Source organism: Salvelinus fontinalis, chromosome 3, assembly GCF_029448725.1.
Source record: "Salvelinus fontinalis isolate EN_2023a chromosome 3, ASM2944872v1, whole genome shotgun sequence".
NCBI lineage: Eukaryota > Metazoa > Chordata > Actinopteri > Salmoniformes > Salmonidae > Salvelinus > Salvelinus fontinalis.
Genome location: NC_074667.1, coordinates 23,225,607 through 23,250,136, shown reverse-complemented (window position 1 = coordinate 23,250,136; position 24,530 = coordinate 23,225,607). Strand labels below are relative to the sequence as shown.

The 24,530-nt window shown below is 42.4% G+C and overlaps 1 protein-coding gene across 6 annotated transcripts in view; it reads left to right on the top strand.

Annotated features, from left to right (window-relative positions):
• LOC129841257 (tensin-2-like) overlaps nucleotides 1-24,530 on the top strand; it is a 78,736-nt gene that overhangs the window by 5,599 nt on the left and 48,607 nt on the right. For 5 of the 6 annotated variants that reach the window (XR_008757301.1, XM_055909458.1, XM_055909464.1 and 2 more), the window contains exons 2-3: nucleotides 12,601-12,709; nucleotides 12,790-12,827. Coding sequence is in view for 4 of the 6 variants with exons in the window: in XM_055909458.1 (XP_055765433.1) it covers nucleotides 12,601-12,709; nucleotides 12,790-12,827 (147 nt within the window). In the remaining 2 variants the exon portion in view is untranslated. Of the gene's footprint in view, nucleotides 1-12,600; nucleotides 12,710-12,789; nucleotides 12,828-17,189; nucleotides 17,472-24,530 lie in introns of those variants that run through there. The other variant, XM_055909471.1, reaches the window with a different exon arrangement.

Genomic DNA, 24,530 nt, shown 5'->3' with positions numbered 1-24,530 from the left:
TTTTTCTCATGCAAACAGTCAAATCAATCAATATAATTGAAAAGTTTGAATCCTATGAGAGAGGTTTTCTCCACATTGTTTGGTATGCAATGTGGCTTCTCTGGTTCTCTTCTCCTTTCTCACCACTAGGTGCAGCTATTGTCTAATATTTTGTACTCGTAGGCTTGTGAAAAACAATGACATGACGTGCAGAGATGATAGATATAGTGTGAATAATTGATCGCATTTTTTATGTTTTAAAAATTTACACACTGAATGCGGTAATATTATTCACATTGACGATGTAGATTTATATGAACCAATCAAACACAAGTTTTTGGCCACTCCCTTAGTATGACCTGGCCAATAGATTTAGTCAAATCTGTAAAAACAATCCTCTGGGATTTGTTGTGGCCCTAAATCCACCTACATCGGGAATAGATCTGAAAGAGGATGAGTAATTACAAGATGTATATTTGACACTGAGGTAAAGTTGTTTTTTATAGTCGGACATTCAACAGACCATTCAACAGACATTCGCCAAAAGCCATTTACAAATGTAAAAATCAATAACTAATTCACCGTTTGTCACAGAATCATCAAACTAGATATGATTTATTCTATAAATGTCTAGCATACTTTTACAACCTTTATTTTGAGCACAAATTCCAGTTTTGATTTTTATAGAAATACATAACATTATAAAATGCCTTTTGTTTTGAGTTAACATTAGTTTTTATTTGATAGAAAGACACAATTTTTAAGATGCCATTTAAAGCGGTATAAATCAATAACTAATTCACTGTCACAATCATCATACTAGGTATGATTTATTCTATACATTTTAGTATACTTTTTACAACCTTTTGTTTTCAGTAAAAATTCCACTTTTGACTTGATAGAAATACGTAACATCTGTAAAATGCCATTTAAAGATAGGTAAATCTATAACGTTTTCACTGATTAGGACATTATCATCAAACTAGGTATTATTTATTCCATAAATGTCTAGTATACTTTTACAACCTTTGCTTTGAGCAGAAATTCCAGTTTTGATAGAAATACATCATCTAAAATGTTGCATTGAAGTGTGAAGAAATCAACTAATTCAAATCAAAGTTTACTTGTCACGTGCACCGAATACAACAGGTGTAGACCTTACAGTGAAATGCTTACTTACCTTTTTTGCACTATTGGTTAGAGCCTGTATTAGGTGAACAAAAGGTAGATAAAAAAAATAAAACAACAGTAAAAAGACAGGCTATATACAGCAGCGAGGCTATAAAGTAGGGAGGGTACATACAGACATCGGTTAGTCAGGCTGATTGAGGTAGTATGTACATTTAGATATGGTTAAAGTGACTATGCATATATGATGAACAGAGAGTAGCAGTAGCGTAAAAGAGGGGTTGGCGGGTAGTGGGTGGGACACAATGCAGATAGCCCGGTTAGCCAATGTGCTGGGGCACTGGTTGGTCAGCCCAATTGTGGTAGTATGTACATGAATGTATAGTTAAAGTGACTATGCATATATGATAAACAGAGTAGCAGCAGTGTAAAAAGAGGGCTTGGGAGGGGGGCACACAATGCAAATAGTCCCGGGTAGCCATTTGAGTACCTGTTCAGAAGTCTTATGGCTTGGGGGTAAAAACTGTTGAGAAGCCTTTTTGTCCTCGACTTGGCACTCCGGTACCGCTTGTCATGCGGTAGTAGAGAGAACAGTCTATGACCTGGGGTCTTTGACAGTTTTTAGGGCCTTCCTCTGACACTGCCTGGTGTAGAGGTCCTGGATGGCAGGCAGCCCCAGTGATGTACTGGGCCATACGCACTACCCTCTGTAGGGCCTTGCGGTCAATGGCTGAGCAATTGCCGTACCAGGCAGTGATGCAACCAGTCAGGATGTTCTCGGTGTTGCAGCTGTAGAACCTTTTGAGGATCTCAGGACCCATGCCAAATCCTCAGTTTCCTGAGGGGGAATAGGCTTTGTCGTGCCCTCTTCACGACTGTCTTGGTGTGTTTGGACCATTCTAGTTTGTTGTTGATGTGGACACCAAGGAACTTGAAGCTCTCAACCTGCTCCACTACAGCCCTGTCGATGAGAATGGGGGCATGCTCGGTTCTCCTTTTCCTGCAGTCCACAATCATCTCCCTAGTCTTGGTTACGTTGAGGGATAGGTTGTTATTCTGGCACCACCCGGCCCAGGTCTCTGACCTCCTCCCTATAGGCTGTCTCGTCGTTGTCGGTGATCAGGCCTACCACTGTTGTCGTCTGCAAACTTAATCATGGTGTTGGAGTCGTGCCTGGCAATGGAATCGTGGGTGAACAGAGAGTACAAGAGGGAACTGAGCACGCACCCCTGGGGAGCTCCAGTGTTGAGGATAAGCGTGGCATATGTGTTGTTACCTACCCTCACCACCAGGGGGCAGAGCACACTTCCTGGTAATCTGTCTGGCCCCGCAGTCTTGTGTATGTTGACCTGTTTAAAGGTCTTACTCACGTCGGCTACGGAGAGTGTGATCACACAGTCGTCCGGAACAGCTGATGCTCTCATGCATGCCTCAGTCTTGCTTGCCTTGAAGCAAGCATAGAAGGGAATTAGTTTGTCTGGTAGGCTCGTGTCACTGGGCAGCTCGCGGCTGTGCTTCTCTTTGTAGTCTGTAATAGTTTGCAAGCACTGCCACATAAGACGAGCGTCGGAGCCGGTGTAGTATGATTCAATCTTAGCCCTGTATTGACGCTTCTCCTGTTTGATGGTACGTCGCAGGGCATAACAGGATTTCTTGTAAGCTTCCGGGTTAGAGTCCCACACCTTGAATGCGGCAGCTCTGCCCTTTAGCTCAGTGCGAATGTTGCCTGTAATCCATGGCTTCTGGTTGGGGTATGTACGTACAGTCACTGTGGGGACGACGTCCTCGATGCACTTATTGATAAAGCCAGTGACTGATTTGGTGTACTCCTCAATGCCGTCGGAAGAATCCCGGAACATGTTCGTCTGTGATAGCAAAACAGGACTGTAGTTTAGCATCTGCTTCATCTGACCACTTTTTTATTGACCGAGTCACTGGTGCTTCCTGCTTTAATTTTTGCTTGTAAGCAGGAATCAGGAGGATGGAGTTGTGGTTGGATTTACCAAATGGAGGGTGAGGGAGAGCTTTGTACGCGTCTCTGTGTGTGGAGTACAGGTGATATAGAATTGTCTTCCCTCTGGTTGCACATTTAACATGTTGATAGAAATTTGGTAGAACTGATTTTAGTTTCCCTGCATTAAAGTCTCTGGCCACTAGAAGCGCCGCCTCTGGGTGAGTGGTTTCCTGTTTGCTTGTTTCCTTATACAGCTGACTGAGTGCAGTCTTAATGCCAGCATCTGTCTGTGATGGTAAATAAACAGCCACGAAAAGTATAGCTGAAAACTCTCTTGTCAAGTAGTGTGGCCTGCAATTTATCACAATATACTTTAGAGACTTCCTTAGATTTCGTGCACCAGCTGTTGTTTACAAATATGCACAGACACCCCCCCTCGTCTTACTGGAGTGTGCTGTTCTATCTTGCCGGTGCAGCATATGTCCCGCTAGCTGAATATCCATGTCGTCATTCAGCCACGATTCCGTGAATCTTTGGCTATTACAGTTTTTGATGTCCCGTTGGTAGGGTATTCGAGATCGTACCTCGTCTAGTTTATTGTCCAATGATTCCACGTTGGAGAGTAGTATTGACGGTAACAGAAGCTTTCCCACTCGCCTTTTCCGGGTTCTGACCAGTCATCCAGCTCTTTGTCCTCTGTACCTGCTTCGCTTCCTCTTGCAAATAACGGGGATGCTGGCCCTGCCGGGTGTTTTGGAGAATGTCCTGTGCGTCTTGCTTGTTGAAGAAAAAAATAATTGTCTAATCCGAGGTGAGTGATCGCGTGCCTGATATCCAGAAGCTCTTTTTGCCGTAAGATACGGTTGCAGAAACATTATGTACAAAATAAGTTGCAAATAAAGTGAAAAAAACCCCACATAATAGTACAATTGGTTGGGCGCTCGTAAAACTGCTGCCATTTCTTCCGGCGCCATTTTAGACAAATTCAGTGATTGTCGCAGAAAAAAAGTGAAAATATGCATTTATTTTCATTAACTTTGAAGAAATGTTAATTTCAAGTGCAATTTGTTCTATATGAAGTTAGACAACGTTTACATAAAGTTGTACAATGTTTACAATCTTAAATTGTATGCCAAATCAATGTTTGCATTTTTAGTGCAACAGTTCCACATTTTAAAGTAGTTACAAGGCACAACAGTCATTTATTTATACGTCTCTAATTTAACAGCAAAGATGCCCCTTCCAATAATTTTCTATTTTGGCTTTGTTGAAGTCCTTCTTTGTCATCCCCAGACAAGCTGAACAGTACCATCTCCCGAGGTAATAGATTCAACACTTACAGCCAAATGTTTAATACCCCGCGTATTCCCAGAACACATTCTGGAAAGTCTATAGATTTAGTGGTCCCTTTATTAGGTTCAACCCCTTTGCATCTGGAACAGCGTGAATTCAAAATTGTTGATGAAACTGGGAAAGGAGATGGACTGTTCAAGTTTTTAAGTCCAGTTGGAGTTTATTACAGTCAGTCCAAGTTTTGGAACTTTTCTGGTTTACAAAAGACCATCACAGACTGCTGTCATTTTGCACATTCTTAAGTTCAAACACTAACAGAATACCTGAATACTTCTCTGCATGCTTTCGTGTCTAGCAAGCCAAGACCACAGGACTTGATGTATATAGGATAAATGTATTTTCGTGAATAGGGTGGTGAACCTAATAAAGTGGCAACTGAGTGTAAATATCACAAACAACTCCTTTTGAGCAGTGTTTGTCTGTTATAAGTTTGATTGATAGGTATAATAGTCAATCTGGTCCCCAAGGTCCTCAGGCTCACTTGGATATATAGAGTTGGAGGTAAATAAAACAAATATGAAACTAGGACATTAAAACACTGGCAGAATTCTTTCATCTACATCCATTCACATAAAGTATGTATTTTAAAGTATCAATACCCTTCTAAGACCACTGTCTTTCTGGACGTTTTAAAAGGTTTGCGAATAGTTATTTCTGTAAAGAATGTTAATTGAAAGGGATATGGTAATACCTATGTAGATGATGTAGTTTCTCCACTGGTATAATGTGTGGTAGTTGCACACCTCCCTGCTGAATTATATAGAGCTGATTTGGGCCAGTTTATATTTTTTTTAATTATCTTTTGTGAAAAAACAGATTTTCACATAGGCTTTGTGTTAGCAGTTTAAGAGAGCAAATAGCATAGGGACAGCCTGGTTGAAGTCCTAGTTTTTAATGGTTAGTGCCAGTAGATTGCAGAGGGGTTCACATACAGTTCAGAGGCAAATCATAATGTATACATTTAGCCCAAAAACAAAACATCTACTGTCCGCTTTTTTTTATCCACCCTCTGGTATCTTTCAATACCCATGCTAATATATACAGTATATACGTACACTACCGTTCAAAAGATTGGGATCACTTAGAAATGTCATTGTTTTTGAAAGAAAAGCATTTTTATGTCCATTAAAATAACATTAAATTGATCAGAAATACAGTGTAGACAGTGTTAATGTTGTAAATGACTATTGTAGCTGGATAGGGCTTCTAGGCAGAGTTGCAAAGAAAAAGCCATATCTCAGACTGGCCAATAAAAAGAAAAGATTTAGATGGGCAAAAGACCACAGACATAGCTTTTTCGTTGCAACTCTGCCTAGAAGGCCAGCATCCCAGAGTCGCCTCTTCACTGTTGACGTTGAGACTGGTGTTTTGCGGGAACTATTTAATGAAGCTGCCAGTTGAGGACTTGTGAGGCGTCTGTTTCTCAAACTAGACACACTAATGTACTTGTCCTCTTGCTCAGTTGTGCACCGGGGCCTCCCACTCCTCTTTCTATTTTGGTTAGTGCCAGTTTGCGCTGTGAAGGGAGTAGTACACAGCGTTGTACGAGACCTTAAGTTTATTGACAATTTCTCGCATTGAATACCCTTCATTTTTCAGAACAAGGATAGACTGATGAGTTTCAGAAGAAAGGTCTTTGTTTCTGGCCATTTTGAGCCTGTAATCAAACCCACAAATGCTGATGCTCCAGAAACTCAACTAGTCTAAAGAAGACCAGTTTTATTGCTTCTTTAATCACCACAACAGTTTTCAGCTGTGCTAACATAATTACAAAATGTTTTTCTAATGATCAATTAGCCTTATAAAATGGTAAACTTGGATTAGCTAACACACCGTACCATTGGAAAACAGGAGCGGTGGTTGCTGATAATGGGCCTCTGTACGCCTATGTAGATATCCCATTAAAAATCAGCTACAATAGTCATTTACAACATTAACCATGTCTACACTGTATTTCTGATCCATTTGATGTTATTTTATTGGACAAACATGTTGCTTTTCTTAAAATTTAAAATTAAAATAAAAATGGAAAGTTTTAAGTGACCCCAAACTTTTGAACGGTAGTGCATGTTATGGTTCACTCTTAGTTTTCCTTATCTCCACTGTGGAATGTCCATGTTGATCCTCTTGATCCATCCACCTCTTGTTAGTCAGGCCTGACCCCTTCATCCCGTAGTTTTTTCCTGTAATCTAATTTAATATGACTGAAGATGCAGAATTTCATGCCATGCCCCTTCTAATAGGGTATAACAGACTCGTTAGAACTTTGACCACATGCCCTCTATCAAATCAAAACTGGAATTTTTACTCACAACAAAAGTTGTAAAAGTATGCTAGACATTTATATAATAAATCATACCTAGTTTGATGTTTCTGTGACAAACGGTGAATTAGTTATTGATTTATACTGCTTTAAAAGGCATCTTATAGATTTTATGTTTTTATATCAAATCCAATCTGTAATGTTTACTCAAAACACAGGTTGGGAAAGTATGATAGACATTTATGGAATAAATCATACATAGTTTGATGTTTCTGTGACAAACGGTGAATTATTTATTCATAACGCTTTATTAAATGGCATTTTGTGTTTTTATGAAATCAAAACTGGAATCTTAACTCAAAATAAAGGTTGTGAAAGTATGCCAGACTTTTATAGAATATATCATACCTAGCTTGATGATTCTGTCATAATCAGTGAAAACGTTATTGATTTTTACAATTTTAAATGGCTTTTGGCAAATGTCTGTTGAATGTGTGAATATAAAACCAACTTTACCTCGGTATATTTGATGTCATTAATGATATATGAATAATTGCACAGGTTTTAAAAGGTGACCAAATTGCAAGATGATTAAGTTAAGAGGACTTGTGTTGTAATCATCATCAGCCAACTATTATTTATATTGACAATTTAATTGAAAAACGTGTACTTGGGTGTAGATGTCTGCAGCACACGTCACTAGTAAACACTTCTGTGTTAGATTATTATGGATCATTTATCTGGGTTTCAGTTTCTTATTACCTGCTTGCAAAAGTGAGTGAAGACAACATGACTCTAATTTCTACCGGTTTTCCTCATTATTGTACTCTTAACGGTTAACCTAATACTCTTCAACAACCACGAACCTCGCCTACATTCAACATTTCTACTATACTCCACTAGCCTATAATATAGGTTATCATACTTCAATATGAATTGTAGAATAGTATACTACCAGTACAGTTGAAGTCGGAAGTTTATATACACTTAGGTTGGAGTCATTAACTTGTTTTTCAACCACTCCACACATTTCTTGTTAACAAACTATAGTTTTGGCAAGTCTGTTGTGTCATGCACAAAGTAGATGTCCTAAGTAATTTTTCCAACAATTGTTTACAGATTATTTCACTTATAACTCAATGTGTCACAATTCCAGTGGGTCAGAAGTTTACATACACTAAATTGACTGTGCCTTTAAACAGTTTGGGAAAATTCCAGAAAATGATGGCATGGCTTTAGAAGCTTCTGATAGGCTAATTGACATAATTTGAGTTAATTGGAGGTGTACCTGTGGATGTATTTCAAGGCCTACTTTCAAACTCAGTGCCTCTTTGCTTGACATCATGGGAAAATCAAAAGAAATCAGACAAAAAAAGTGTAGACCTCCACAAGTCTGGTTCATCCTTGGGAGCAATTTCCAAACGTCTGAAGGTACCACGTTCATCTGTACAAACAATAGTACGCAAGTATAAACACCATGGGACCACACAGCCGTCATACCCCTCAGGACGGAGACGCATTCTGTCTCCTTCTATATCGATATAACCTGAAAGGCCGCTCAGCAAGGAAGAAGCCACTGCTCCAAAACCGCCATAAAAAAGCCAGACTACAGTTTGCAACTGCACATGGGGACAAAGATCGTACCTCTTGGAGAAATGTCCTCTGGTCTGATTAAACAAAAATAGAATTGTTTGGCCATAATGACCATCGTTATTTTTGGAGGAAAAAGGGGGAGGCTTGCAAGCCAAAGAACACCATCCCAACTGTGAAGCACAGGGGTGGCAGCATCATGTTGTGGGGGTGCTCTGCTGCAGGAGGGACTGGTGCACTTCACAAAATAGATGGCATCATGGTGGAAAATTATGTGGATGTCTTGATGTTGCTTCAATATATCAGTCAGGAAGTTAAAGCTTAGTCGCAAATGGGTCTTCCAAATGGACAATGACCCCAAGCATACTTCCAAATTTGTGGCAAAATTGCTTAAGGACAACAAAGTCAAGGTAGTGGAGGGGCCATCACAAAGCCCTGACCTCAATCCTATAGAAAATGTGTGGGCAGAACTGAAATAGCGTCTGCGAGCAAGGAGGCCTACAAAACTGACTCAGTTACACCAGCTCTGTCAGGAGGAATGGGCCAATATTCACCCAACTTATTGTGGGAAGCTTGTGGAAGGCTACCAGAAACATTTGACCCAAGTTAAACAATTTAAAGGCAATGCTACCAAATACTAATTGAGTGTATGTAAACTTCTGACCCACTGGGAATGTGATGAGAAATAAAAGCTGAAATAAATCATTCTCTGTACTATTATTCTGACATTTCACATTCTTAAAATAAAGTGGTGATCCTAACTGACCTAAGACGGGGAATTTTTACTAGGATTAAATGTCAGGAATTGTGAAAGACTGAGTTTAAATGTATTTGTTTAAGGTGTATGTAAACTTCTGACTTCAACTGTATATGCTATGCTTGTGAAATATAATGTATATCAACCCACTTAACTTTATGTCCAGTTTCACCCAACAGTTGATTTCATTTGAGTTTGTGTCACTTGAGCTTCCTGGATTGCTTCCTAGATGTAAGAAGTCTAATTTTCCTTGGATGGAAAGTATTAGTTACAAATGAAACAAGTTAAGTCACTGGTCTTTGCCAAGGGTGTAGGCGAGTTCACAGTGTGTACACCACTCAAGTTGTTTCTTCAGTGTTTCTTTTTCCAGATTCATCAGATCATTTCACTTGCCATTGACCATTCTTTTTGAAAGAATGGATACTGAATTGCTTAACTCAAATTGATTCTAGGAGGCAGCCCTAATCATGAGTTATATAACAGTATACCAGCTGATGGATCTAATAAAAGATGTATGCCTAGTATCTAACGAGAGACAGAGATGGGTACCAAGTGAGTGAAAGACAGAGAGTGAAAAAAAGAGTGAAACTTACAGATTAGTCATCTCTCCCACTTCCCATGCTAGCGGTAACAAACACAGTAATAATGGCAGATCCATCCATTCTGATGAGTCCCGTGGCAGTTTAGTAAACATGCAAAGTGACCCCAAATATAACAGTCTGGACACATATATACATCATTGTATATGTTTTCACACTGTGCTCGGGCTATCTGAATATCTGTAGGATGACCACTATCCTGTTGAACATGCTATTTTAACATCCTTGCGTGTTAAAAACAAGCCAGGGGCAACTTCAGTGGACTACATGAACTCTATTGATCTTGATAGAATACACACACACACACTTTAAAGCAACCTTTTAAATCACAGCAAAGCTACATATGCTTCCTCTTAGAGGGAGGGAGGGAGGGAGGGAGGGGTGGGCAACGGAGAGGTGTGATGGATGGAGTAAATAAATAAAGGTGATGGAGTGAGTGAATAAATAAAGGTGATGGAGTGAGTGAATAAATAAAGGTGGAGTGGTGGAGTGAGTGAATAAAGGTGATGGAGTGAGTGAATAAATAAAGGTGATGGAGTGAGTGAATAAATAAAGATGAGGGAGTGAGTGAATTGATGGAGTGATGGAGTGAGTGAATAAGTAAAGGTGTTTGTTGCTGGAGTTGGTGTTAGTTGTTGACCCAGACCACACTCTCCCCCCTCCCTTCTGGGGAGGATAGATTAATGACTTAATGTAGTTCACGTGCAATCAGATGACACCACTTTCGGATGTTCTCAGACATTTGCCATGCCTTTGTCCTCTGAGAGTGCATAAAAAGCATGGATTTTGAGGCAGTAGAGGATGTAGATTTTATAGTTATACCGTCACAGGGACTGTGTGTGCATACATTTGTGTATGAATGTAGTTTGGATTTCTGTTGAAATATGTGTAAGTCTAACTGTGTTGCTTAAAATAATTGTTGTATTTTGTAGGCAGGTGAGTCTGAATCCCGTGTGCGTGCGTGTATGCATGCGTAAGCAGCTGTTTTTATGTAGTCCATTCAATCTTCCTGGAGGTTTTTATCTTCCTTATTGGACTAGCCATCCATCTCCCAACGTCAAGACTGTTTGAGCAAATGTCCACTTGTAAAATGAGCAGCAGCAATGGAATGAAACCCTAGATCCATTCCCATTTTAGTTTTCTGACAAATGATGTTCTCTCAACGAACCAAGCCATTCTTGTCTCTACTTCTCTTCTCTCTGCCTCTCCTCTCGGCTTTGCTCAGTGGCTCCCAAACTTCTTTGCGACGTGACTCACATAAAGCTTTTCAAGTTATATTGCGACCCACAAATGAACAAAGCCATATTTCTAGCCAACTGCTAAGCTTTAGCCACAAACAGTGGGTTTTGATCCGCCATTTAAAACAGATTATCATTTGAGCAACATTTTTTGGGGTGTTCTAGTTTGTCACTGGTGCCTGTTGAGTGCCGACTGTCTAGCATAGGTTTCCACTGAAAGGGTGCCTGCACTGCACTGTGCCAGTCTAGGCAGCTGTGCAAACATCCACCTCTCTCCCTGTATTAAGGAAAATGTTAGTGGTGTCTCTCTCTAGTCTGAATCCCTCCATCCCATCAACCTGTAACACCAAGAGTGAAGACAGACATATAGACACACACACACATATATTCACCTCAAGCACGGGTGAGTATAGCAGCACACACCACCCTCACACTATCACACTATCTATCAAACTATATATCATCAACGGGGCTGCCATGGAGGCAATAACTTCAAATTCCTCGGCGTACACATCTGAGAAGCCAACCACACGGACACCGTAGTGAAGAAGGCGCGACAGCGACTCTTCAACCTCAGGATGCCAAAGAAATTCGGCATGTCCCCAATGGTCCTCAATGTTGTACAGGAGCACCATCGAGAGCATACTGTCGGGCTGCATCACAGCCTGGTACGGCAACTCCACCGCCGCGGACCGCAAGGCTCTTCAGAGGGTGATATGCGCAGCCGAACGCACCATTGGGTGCACACTGCCTGCCCTACAGGACACCAGGTGTCGCAGGAAGACCAAGAAGATCATCAGGGACCCCAGCCACCTGAGCCATGACCTGTTCTCCCTGCTTCAATTTTTTATTTGATTTTATTTTACCGTTATTTTACCAGGTAAGTTGACTGAACACGTTCTCATTTGCAGCAACGACCTGGGGAATAGTTACAGGGGAGAGGAGGGGGATGAATGAGCCAATTGTAAACTGGGGATTATTAGGTGACCATGATGGTTTGAGGGCCAGATGTGGGCAGTACAGGAGCATCATGGCTAAAATTGAAAGACTGGCCAATAGTTTCTACCCTCAGACCATCGGGCTGCTGAATAGCTACCACTAGTCAGCTACCTGCTCCCCCCACCTTACTATGGACGTTCTGTCTCCTGCTGCTCCCACTATGGACCCCCCCCCCCCCCCCCCCCCCCCAACAGACTTTTACTCTGCCAACGACATTCAGCACTTTTTGATGTTAATTTTTTTACGGAAATGTTTGTTTTTGCCGCTCAATGGTCATGGTGCTGCTCCCCCTATGGTCATTCCCCCCCATCCCCCCAACAGTCCTTACTCTGCCTCCACCCCGTTGGACGTGTGTTTATTAATTACTCCCACAGTTATGTACAGTATATAGTGCTATTTCTATTTCTATTGTTTATTACCTCTCTTTTTTTCAATTTCACTTTGTCCTGCTTGTTGGAGCTCGAAGCCTTAGATTTTCACTGTACTCTGCAATCACACCTGCAACCCTGTATATGTGACTTAAGCACTTTGAATCACAATCTCTATCCGTCACATTTTCCGTGACCGGACAGACTCTTCTGGATGTCAGTTTTTGAGCAAAGATATTTCCAGATTGTCTCAGTATACCAATGACCTTTGTACTATTACATTTGACACAGTTGGTAAATTTGGGGGCAGAAATGCCAGCAGTCTCCATCTCATTGGGTAATGTCATGTTTTGCTACTCTGTTCTGTTACAGCTAGGTAAAGGAGCTGTGTCCCATGCGTTCACAGAGAAGAGCTGTAGGAAGAAACGACCATGCGAAGTGTGTAGACAGACCATCGACATCCCTGGGGCTTTCTGTAAGGGTGAGTACAGAGTGTAACACAATTCGTACACACACACACACAACCAACTCTCACACGGTTTCTTTTCTCTCTCATTGCAGAGTGCAAGACAGCCGTTCATAAAAAATGTGAAGCCAAGGTAGGTCTTGAGCCATCTTTTAAAAGAAAAATTGCTTGTCTAGAGTAAATCTGTTTTGTGTGGTCTACAAGATTCACCATAGAAACCGCTAAAATGTTCACATTTTGAAGGGATACTAGCCTGGTCCTAGAGCTGTTTGCGCTGTCTCGCCATCGACTATGGTTATTATCACCATAGAAATTGGCAAGGACCAAACAAACCTAGGACAAGGCTAGCATGGTCTAGATGTATCTATAAGAGGGAAGCTGTTAAAAACCACTGGCTATGTTTTTGAAGGATGCCAAGAAATGTTATTACCTCTTGGCATGCTTCGTGAGCAAAGGGCATGTTGTGATACAGTACTGACTACTGTATTACATGCCAAGTGGCCCAAAATGACATTGGATTATGGGCTGAGGTTGCCAACAATTCCTTCCGACACATTTATTGACAATTTAATCATCTGAGGTGTACTTTGTGTTGCTTATGTGTAAAGTTTGGTACACACACACACACACACACACACACACACACACACACACACACACACACACACACACACACACACACACACACACACACACACACACACACACACACACACACACACACACACACACACACACACAGCACTTAGAACTAAAATATCAGAGGGGGGCAGCGGTGAGTTGTTGACTGACTGGGTGGACAGACAGTCAAGACAAGCGTTCAGGTTCACTTGCAGCAGTCGGGTTAGATAGGACAAGAAAGCATAGGAAGGACAAATTACTGCCGACTTCCGCTCTTTAATGAGACAAATTGTATTGCCTGTCTCTCTTTGGGCTTAGTAGTAGCTCACTAGGGGGCTGGTTGTGATTACCAGGTAGTCCAATGCCAGAAAGGACGGTAAGATTTCTAACCACGTGTGATTTTTAAGTTGCATTCCGATGGATGAAATTATCACACATACCCGGGCGACAACAGGATTGTATTCATTCAATCATCAACCAGATTGTATTCATTTGGCAAACGGGAGAAAATGGATTTAAACAGGGAGTACTACAGGAGCTTGTCCAATAAGAAATTGAGTTTTCCGCCCTGAATAAAATTGAGAATTCAGATCGGCCAAGACTGCCACTATTGGCTTTTTCCCATTGTGGGCAAGCCTCAAGCTGCGAGGAGGAGCAGAAAGTGGGATGAGCATTAGTGTACGCAGGAAGTTTCCCTGTTTTGTATGATAATGTAATATTGTGGAGTCTACCTTTAACCACTTACTCTAACCATAACCCTAAATGAAGAACAAATATCTTTGGCACTTTTTGTTCATTCTGAAATGGCCACCTAGCAACACCACCACTTGGTATGACATTGAGGGACGAGAAGCACACTAAGCAGCAAGGTGACCATGCTAGAGAGAACAGGTGTGTGTGTGTGTGTGTCCCTCATCGTCTTGTCCCGGGTCCCCAGCTTATGCCACATCGTTGTGAAAAATGCCTCTCTACTCTAATTTGTTAAGACAGCTAGCACTCCTGCACAGGAACTACTACAGCATCAAATCCCATTCTGTTGGCTTGCAACCTTGTATTTGACATGCTACCACACACCACCACATTTCACTCTCTCTGTCACACGCGCACAGACCGACACACACGCACTCAAACATAATGGTGTGCCTCTTCAAGCACGCACACACATACACTCAAAATATAATGGCGTGTGACACACCAGCTGTTGTGTCTAACTCACCATGCATTAAAAGAGGATTATATATTTTGGTACTCCTCCTCTGTGGTATTATAGTAACGGTAGCATAACCAAAAACAACAGCGGCTCGTGACACGGAGAGGAGTGGAGCGCGCATCACGGTGAGTAATGATCAATATGAAAAGGACACTAAGTAGGTAAATATAGAAATAACGGGCGTTCTCGGGATGCCGGTGAGGGAGCGATTGAAGGCGAGCGCAAATAAGTGTGTGGCAGCTGGAGACGGAGGGTGTGAGAGAGAGAGAATGATTTGACAGCTCCAATCTGGGAGTATACATAAATACATGAAGGACACGAGACAAGGCTACAAATGTTGTTTAAAAGCTTCACAGCACACTATCTCTCTGCTCCTCTTTCACTCTCCCTTTCTCTCCCTCCTCTCTTACCATTGCTCTCTGTACCTGTCAATAAACATTTGTTTTATAGGCATGACTGAATGTAGTGGTACCCTACCAATGGGAGACGCAGTTATTATGATCATGCTAGTTAAATTCTTATTTTTTTATTTGTATTTTTACTTCCAATGGTCCTGGGGCCATTGTTAAGGTTAATGGCATCATGAATAAGACAATAACCCCAAAATCCACAAAGAAATGTCTCCGGACTTGAACCCCATTGAAAACCTGTGGTTTGAATTGAAGAGGCACAGATGAATATAAAGGATCTGGAAAGATTGAATAAGGAAATGGTGTAAGGTCCATCCCAATTTGTTGTCCAATCTCATAAAACCTTTTAGGAGTGGCCAATGGTGTGGTTTTAAAGGCCCTCCTCTTGGTCTCGGTGACAACATTTTGCTGTTTTATAGTTAATTTCCCGAAATTCTACACATTTTGCCATTGGGCCGAGAGAGAAATTGCAGTTTCTAAGCAAATTTCCTTCAATTACACACATTTTGCCATGGGGTTGAGAAAATGTACAGTTTTAAAGCAAATTTCCTTCAATTATACACCATTTCTCATGGCTTATGCCTTGTTCTTATGCTATCTGACTGACTCAAACATAACAAAATCATTGGGGGTGATTTATTCTCAAGGATGATTAAAATCAAATCCAATTTTATTTGTCACATACACATGGTTAGCAGATGTTAATGCGAGTGTAGCGAAATGCTTGTGCTTCTAGTTCCGACCATGCAGTAATATCTAACAAGTAACCTAACCTAACAATTTCACAACAACTACCTTATACACACAAGTGTAAAGGAATTAATAAGAATATGTACAGAAAAATATATGAATGAGCGATGGCCGAACGGCATAGGCAAGATGCAGTAGATGGTATAGAGTACAGTATATACATATGAGATGAGTAATGTAGCGTATGTAAACATTATATAAAGTGGCTTTGTTTAAAATATATTGCTCCACTATCTTTTATACATACTTTATATCTGGTTTAAGCTTGCACCGAGAATGTTTTACCATCCCGAAGATTATACAAATTATTTTAAAAAACAATTATAATGTTGTGGTAGCCATGATTTAGCAGCTAAATGCATATAGTCTTTTTTGCTCATCTTTATCAAGGGATCCAATAATTCCAGACCCCACTGTAGATATTAAACAGTGTTGGGCTCAGATTGCTGCCCTGAGTGACCCCCCTCACCACTGTGTGAAAAAAAATAGTTTTTTCTTAACAAATTTTAACACTACATTTATTTTCAATGTTGTGTTATGATTTAATAACGTCACAGGTTCTTCCTCCAACTCCACTTTTGATGAGTTTGAGGAAGAGTCCTTTATGCTGGATGGAATCGAATGCCTTTTTGAAGTCAATAAAACAGGCAAATATTTTACCCTTGGTGGACTGATAAACATGTTTTTTAATAAGGGTGTAGATGTGGTCAGATGTTTGTTTTGGTAAGAAGCCACTTAAAACACTTTTTGTTGAGGAAGGTCTGTATTCTCATATTTATTATTTATTCTATATTTCTGGAAAGTATCCTACATTCAACACTGGGTTGAAGAGCTTGAGCATGGCTTCCTGCAGCTTTTCTTCATCTTATTGCAGATGGTGTCTGGCCCACAGGCTTTACCGCACTTTGGTTTTCTCTTTCAGCTCTGTTATTGTGATGGGTATGTCTAATGGGTTTTGTTGGTCTTTAACTGTTCTTTCTACGTTTTTTTTTTAAATTATCAAGTAATTTGATCTGAGTCTCATTACATTTCGGACGTTCTGGATTTTCATATCGTTTTCATAGTAGTTCAGTTCAATTTGCTTTATTGGTTTTTCCAGATGTTGCCATTTCGAATGGGGTTTTTCTGATGTGAGGCATTAAGCTCTCCCCAAAGTTCTCTCTCTCTCTCTCTCTCTCTCTCTCTCTCTCTCTCTCTCTCTCTCTCTCTCTCTCTCTCTCTCTCTCTCTCTCTCTCTCTCTCTCTCTCTCTCTCTCTCTCTCTCTCTCTCTCTCTCTCTCTCTCTCTCTCTCTCCTCTCTCTCTCTCTCCTCTCTCTCTCTCTCTCTCTCTCTCTCTCTCTCTCTCTCTCTCTCCTCTCTCTCTCTCTCTCTCTCTCTCTCTCTCTCTCTCTCTCTCTCTCTCTCTCTCTCTCTCTCTCTCTCTCTCTCTCTCTCTCTCTCTCTCTCTCTCTCTCTCATCAACTCTGCCTCTTCATCTCTCCCTCCCTCTACCAGTGTCTCGTCCCAGGGCAGTGAAGAGGGCGTCAGAAACCAGAGCCCTTTGACTCTGGACTGGTGCCCAGGGTGTGTCTGTGTGTGTGGGTGTACTGTCACAGCTGGACTGTGTGTGTGTGTGTGTCTGTGAAAGAGGGAGGTAGAAGAGTACTGTATCGCGTGTGTTGCAGTCAGAGAGAGAGAGGGATAGAGAGAAAGCGGGACTGTATCACCATCTCTCTACAGAGAGGCTTGTCGGTGACAGAGGTTGAAGAGAACGAGCGAGGGGGAACTGAAGCGCCTGGCTGAAAGGTAAAACTATTTCAGTGGTTCATTCATGATATTGAGTAGTCCTGAGTTTATAGTGGGCACAGAAGGGAAAGATTATACTCTGAGTCTTCCCTTCTCTGTGTTTGTTGTTGGTAGAGCAATATATTGATATTGAACCCTTATCTATTCGATATGAAGGCTGGCAGAAGTGCCTAGAAGAGAGTATGGACTATTGAGTATATAGATTGAGCATTGCTGTACATCACACAGCAAAACTGTGAATGGGAGAAAGCGCTAGGGAAGCGTACCTCAGACGTGTGTGTAGAAGGTTCTGTTTGGGAGGACGCATAAGAAACAGAATGGCTGGGAAACAGTCAGCTGCCCTAACATCTGTGAACCAACTGCTTCTGGTCATGTGAGCTACAGATTATCATGATACACACACTTTGTCAGCCGTTCAAGTAATGCACTGCTCTGTTGACAAATGAATTGAGGTAGAGATTACAGTGGTATGTTACGCTATTATGTGATAATGGATGGATAGATTTTTGGGGGGTTTATAGAAGCGTCAAAAACATCACCTAGTTTTGGAGTTGGTTCCATTTTTCATACTTAAGTACTTTGTGCACTATGAATGTGGATTGCACCTTGCAATGACCTGCTTTCTACATGTATTATACAATAGATTTTAATGTATTATTTAAGAAAAATACCAGGGCGATATATATAAGTAGTAGCAGAGTGTCTTGATTGGGGTGAAATTCGCTCATGTGGAATACTGTACCTTGGGCAGCATGTCAAAGACACGGACATGAGTGGATGTTATAGCGACCACTACAATTAAGGTTATATCGATTACGAGACCGAAATAGTTCTGTCAATGCAGATTACAGCTCTCTAGTGCTCGAGCTCAATAGCAGAGGAGGTGAAGTGGATTTGTTTAATTAGAAAGGACACGCAGCCTTAGATCCTAGTGTCAAGGCAATGGCCTGGATAAACGTCACGGTGTTGAGCTTGTTGGTAACAGTGTGGAGTCATCACCGTCACAGAATTGTCACTGTCATCTCTGGCACCATTCCAGCTGCAGCCTCTGGGGTGTACACTGTGGTGGACGCTGCATGCACCACCATAGTGTGTTAATGGCTTAAGCTCTCTACCCGCTGAGTACGGAAGCAATAAAGGCAGAATGCGTGCATGCGCGTGTGCGTGCACACACAAGTATGTGTGTTTATATTTACCTAGTGTTTTTTAATTTCCTGTGTAGCTGAGCTGGAAGATACAGACAACAATAGCTATCTAATGTTACAGGGATTATAGGGTTTCTATTTTCTGTGCTGTGGCCATGTCAATGCCTCTGGTACCACTGAGGCTTATAGGGTTTTGTAGGGTTTAATTCATTTTCATGAATCCTACATAGCAGCTTTTGCCTATGAAGTTGACTACACTAGTTATAGGAATATCCAGAAGCATAAAAGGTTTAAAGAGCGACACGTTGGTGTGTAACGGACATGACATAGCACGGTCTGTACACTTTGTCATAGCCGTTACGAGAAAGGCAAGTAGAGATCTGAGTTGACGGATGAACAAACCAACAAATGACCTGATGAGCGCTCAGAGCAGGATCTAAAATAAGGAGGTCTATCAAAATAGCTCGCGAAATCTGTCTGCTCTCGATGGTTGGAAGGCATTATCAGCTGTTGATCCCCCCCCCCCCCCCAATTGCTCACTCACTAGCTCACTCCCTGTCTCGCTCTTACTCTCTCCCCCTCTCTTACTCTCTCCCCCTCTCATTTTCTCTCTCATTATTTCTCTCTGGCTCAACTCCGAGGTCTCCCCTCTACTTTTACCCAATCTTGCTCTCTTGCCTTCTCCCCCAAGCTTTCTCTCCCTCCCAGCTCTGTGTGCCCAGTTCCCTCTCCAATCTCTCTCCTCCCCCATGCCTCTTACTCCCCCCCGACCTCTTGCGCATTATCTTAATCTCTGTCTTTTGTCATCTCATTATGGTAGTTTTTATTCGGGGCAAGGGTTGTGGGGGTAGGGGTACATGCTTGTGTCCCATGGCGAGCAAGACTGTGGTTAGTCTAAATATTACTGTAGCCCCTCTACATAAGATCCTACGGGACAGACAGACAGGCGGAGATTAATACTTACTTAGCCACAGCAACACAGCTCCTAAATCTAGCCTGTGTTCTTGATGAAATGTTGGCGTTGTCTGAAACGAAAGTCTCTTTAACTCAGTTAGACATTGGCTAGAGAAGTGAAGATGCTTGAGAGGGTTACCAAGTGTCATTTTTCTGAACTGCTGTCATAAAGAATATTCTCAGCTCAATATTCTCAGGGTTTTGGTTGGTTACTCACTTCTTCCTCCTCTCTCTTCCCTCTCTCTTTTACCTTGGCAACTGGAAGTTATGTCAGTTCTGTCTTGGATGACAGTCAGAATTAGTTTTCTCCCACTGACTCAGAATTCCCAGCCACTTTCTTGATTTTGCCTTCGCCTTCCTGCTACTGAGAGACCTGGTCCAAAAAAAGCACCACATAAAGTTACAGCCAATGACCATTATGAATAACCCAATAGTCCATTTACCAAAAAAAAAAGGGCCACTTAAATGTGACAGTGGAAATTCCTCCCTGACAGCCAAGGCATCTGGATCTGGGGGTAACAGTTCCTCTAGAGCTCAGGAAGGCAGTAGCAATTAGCCATCCCCTACATCTAGTTAGTCTGATGTTTGGTGTCAATTCGAGCAACAAGGCATCATCCTGAAAATGTTGGCAGTCTTACAGTGCATTCGGAAAGTATTCAGACCCCTTCACGTTTTCCACATTTTGTTACGTTACAGCCTTACATACTGACCACACTGCTCGCGTTGCAAAATATATGTACACATGTTATTCAATCATTGCACCCACACTGCTGGCGCACTTCAACGAGTGTCTGCGTAACCAGGCGCTAAAATAGAACTTGCTTCTATTTGTGATGCTCGACACGCTGTAAGTCCTGCCTCTCCCATCTCCTCATTGGTTTTTAGGAGCATATACCCACGTGGGTGATTGAAATTATGACACCTCAAATGTGGGGCTCTATAGGCTAGGATATTGAGATGAGTGAGCAACACTTTGCTCTCACACAGTATCTGCACATGTGCACAGGTTTGCTTCACGCTGTTCATGGCGTGGTAGCAAGGGCACCAGTGCCTGGGGCTTCACCACTCTTAGTTGTTGCGGAAATTTACCCCCTATGTTGTTTACTTTCTCCATCTACTTCGTACTGTATCTTTGAGTCTACCTTTTGAGTCTGCCTTTAAATCACACAACCCATGGCCTTTATAGCCTATTGTCTAGTTAGGCTATAACACAGAACATATGTTTTGTGATAACTGTACGATGATTGATATTTTGTGGGGATTATAATTTTTTTCTTAATTGTTAAGGATCCCAATTTTGTTTTAAACATTTTAACGTTCACACCCCTAATCTCTACCATCACTTTTATAATGGCATCTTGGAGCATGATTAGTTAATGTCTCAGTAGAACAAATAAACATGTAAATGATGAAATATATATATTTTATATCTCATTTTATTATATTACATTTCCGTTTATCTCATATTGTTTCATCTTTCTCTTATATCCTGTTCAACCCCCACACACCCTCTCTTCCCTTTTTTTCTCTCGTCTTTGATTCTGACTTTCTCAATATCCCGACCTCTCTCTATCGCTCTCATATTATGTTCATCTCTGTTTCCCTCTTTTCATCCTGGGGCAGTGGAGTGGTTGAAGTGCTGTGATCTGTGGCTAGGGCTGTTAGTGTCTAATGATGGTGTTTGAAAGAGCTGCAGCGGTTCCCTTAGCCCAGCAGTAAACAATCAGGCACAGTCCTCTCTCCTCTCTCTCTGGCTGCCTTTTTACGATCCCATAACCTATTGTGTATGTTTCTTTGCGTTATTTTGTATATAAGGTTTCTACCACCATGTCTTATGACCGAAAAGAGCTTCTAAATGTTAGGACAGAGATTACTCACCCCGTACTGGAGGAATACTTTTTCTTCAACTAGTCAGACGGGAAGGATTTACTTCAGACGCCCGACAAGGCCCTCATCCCCGTAATTCGCAGGAGAAAGACACTGAGGTATCATGGACGAAGATCCGGGTGCCTTGTTAGGATCCGTCGTCGGGAGGGTAATCTACCTTTACCATCAGTCCTATTAGCCAACGTACAATCAATCGATAATAAAATAGACGGACTACGATCACAAACAAAAAGTAAAGCAGGAAGCACCAGTGACTCGGTCAATAAGAAAGTGGTCAGATGAAGCAGATGCTAAGCTACAGGACTGTTTTGCCAGCACAGACTGGAATATGTTCCGGGATTCTTCTGATGACATTGAGGAGTACACCACATCAGTCACTGGCTTCATCAATAAGTGCATTGATGATGTCGTCCCCACAGTGACCGTACGTACAGTTGAAGTCGGAAGTTTACATACACCTTAGCCTAATACATTTAAACTCAGTTTATCACAATTTCTGACATTTAATCCAAATAAAAATTCCCTGTCTTAGGTCAGTTAGGATCACCACTTTATTTTAAGAATGTAAGAATAATAGTAGAGAATTATTTATTTCCGCTTTCATCACATTCCCAGTGGGTCAGAAGTTTACATACACTCAATTAGTATTTGGTAGCATTGCCTTTAAATTGTTTAACTTGGGTCAAACGTTTTGGGTAGCCCTCCACAAACTTCCCACAATAAGTTGGGTGAATTTTGGCCCATTCCTCCTGACAGAACTGGTGTAACTGAGTCTGGTTTGTAAGCCTCCTTGCTCGCACTCGCTTTTTCAGTTCTGCCCATAAATTTTCTATAGGATTGAGGTCAGGGCTTTGTGATGGCCACTCCAATACCTTGACTTTGTTGTCCTTAAGCAATTTTGCCACAACTTTGTAAGTATGCTTGGGGTCATTGTCCATTTGGAAGACCCATTTGCGACCAAGCTTTTGCTTCCTGACTGATGTCTTGAGATGTTGCTTCAATATATCTACATAATTTTCCTGCCTCATAATGCCATCTATTTTGTGAAGTGCACCAGTCCCTCCTGCAGCAAAGCACCCCCACAACATGATGCTGCCACCCCCGTGCTTCACGTTTGGGATGGTGTTCTTCGGCTTGCAAGCATCCCCCTTTTTCCTCCAAACATAAAGATGGTCATTATGGCCAAACAGTTCTATTTTTCTTTCATCAGACCAGAGGACAGTTCTCCAAAAAGTACCATCTTTGTCATGTGCAGTGGCAAACTGTAGTCTGGCTTTTTTATGGCGGTTTTGGAGGAAGATGGTGAGAGAAGCAACAGAATCCCCAAGAATCACTGTGAAAGAATTGCAGGCCTTGGTGGCACCAGGTTTTTAAAAAAGCACCATCAGACGCCACCTCCACAACCACAGGCTCTTTGGAATGGTTGCCAGAAGAAAGCCCTTAATGACCCCAAGACACGGACGCAAGCGCTTGGAGTTTGCAAAACGTAATTTAAATTATGATTGGAAGAAGATTCTCTGGTCAGATGAGACCAAAATTTAACGTTTTGGTCAGATACAGCATCGGCATGTTTGGCGTCGAAACAGATGCATACAAGGAGAGGCACCTCATACCCCCACCTCATGGGTCAGGGATGTTTTAATTCCAGAGGTCCAGAGGCACTGGTTAAGATTGATGGCATAATGAATTCCACCAAGTACCATGCAATTTCGGCTGACAATCTAGTTGCCTCTGCCTGAAGGCTGGGACTTGGCCGTATGTGGACTTTCCAACTAGACAATGACCCAAAACATACCTCAAGATCCACACAGAAATGGTTCTGTGACAATAAAATCAGTGTTCTGCCATGGCCATCTCAGTCGCCGGACCTCAATCCAATCGAAAACCTGTGGGCTCAGTTGAAGAGGGCAGTTGATAAGTGGAAACCCAAGAATGTGAAGGATCTTGAAAGGATCTGCATAGAGGAATGGTCCAAAATCCCTCAAAATGTCTTCCTTAACCTTGTCAAACATTACAGGAATAGACCATGCTGTTATCCTTGCCAGGATAGATATAGATTATTTTTCTATGTTGGCCAGGTATGTTTCCCAATCTCTACAGCCCGGTACGTCCTGTTCCTGCTCCTCGCACTCTCCCTCAAGTGCGCTTTCCCAGTCAGGTGCGTCCTGTTCCTGCTCCTTGCACTCTCCTTGGTGTTCGTGTCCACAGTCCAGTACGTCCTGTGCGTCCTGTGCCTACTCCTCGCGCTCGTCCTGAGGTGCTTGTCACCAACCCGGTACCACCAGTGCAGGCCCCACGCACCAAGCTTCCGGCGACAGTTCCCAGGCCAGAGCTTCGGGCGACAGTTCCCAGGCCAGAGCTTCGGGTGACAGTTCCCAGGCCAGAGCTTCCGGCGACAGTTCCCAGGCCAGAGCTTCCGGCGACAGTTCCCAGGCCAGAGCTTCCGGCGACAGTTCCCAGTCCAGAGCTTCGGGCGACAGTTCCCAGTCCAGAGCTTCGGGCGACAGTTCCCAGTCCAGAGCTTCGGGCGACAGTTCCCAGTCCAGAGCTTCGGGCGACAGTTCCCAGTCCAGAGCTTCGGGCGACAGTTCCCAGTCCAGAGCTTCGGGCGACAGTTCCCAGTCCAGAGCTTCGGGCGACAGTTCCCAGTCCAGAGCTTCGGGTGACAGTTCCCAGTCCAGCGCTTCGGGCGACAGTTCCCAGTCCAGAGCTTCCGGCGACAGTTCCCACGCTGATCCTCAACACGGGGGCCCTTCAGGGGTGCGTGCTCAGTCCCCTCCTGTACTCCCTGTTCACTCATGACTACATGGCCAGGCACGACTCCAACACCATCATTAAGTTTGCCGATGACACAACAGTGGTAGGCCTGATCACCGACAATGACGAGACAGCCTATAGGGAGGAGGTCAGATCAAGATAAAGGAGATGATTGTGGACTACAGGAAAAGGAGGACCGAGCACATGCCCCCGTTCTCATCAACGAGGCTGTGTAGGAGCAGGTTGAGAGCTTCAAATTCCTAGGTGTCCACATCATGCGGTACCAGGGCACCAAGTCTAGGTCCAAGAGGCTTCT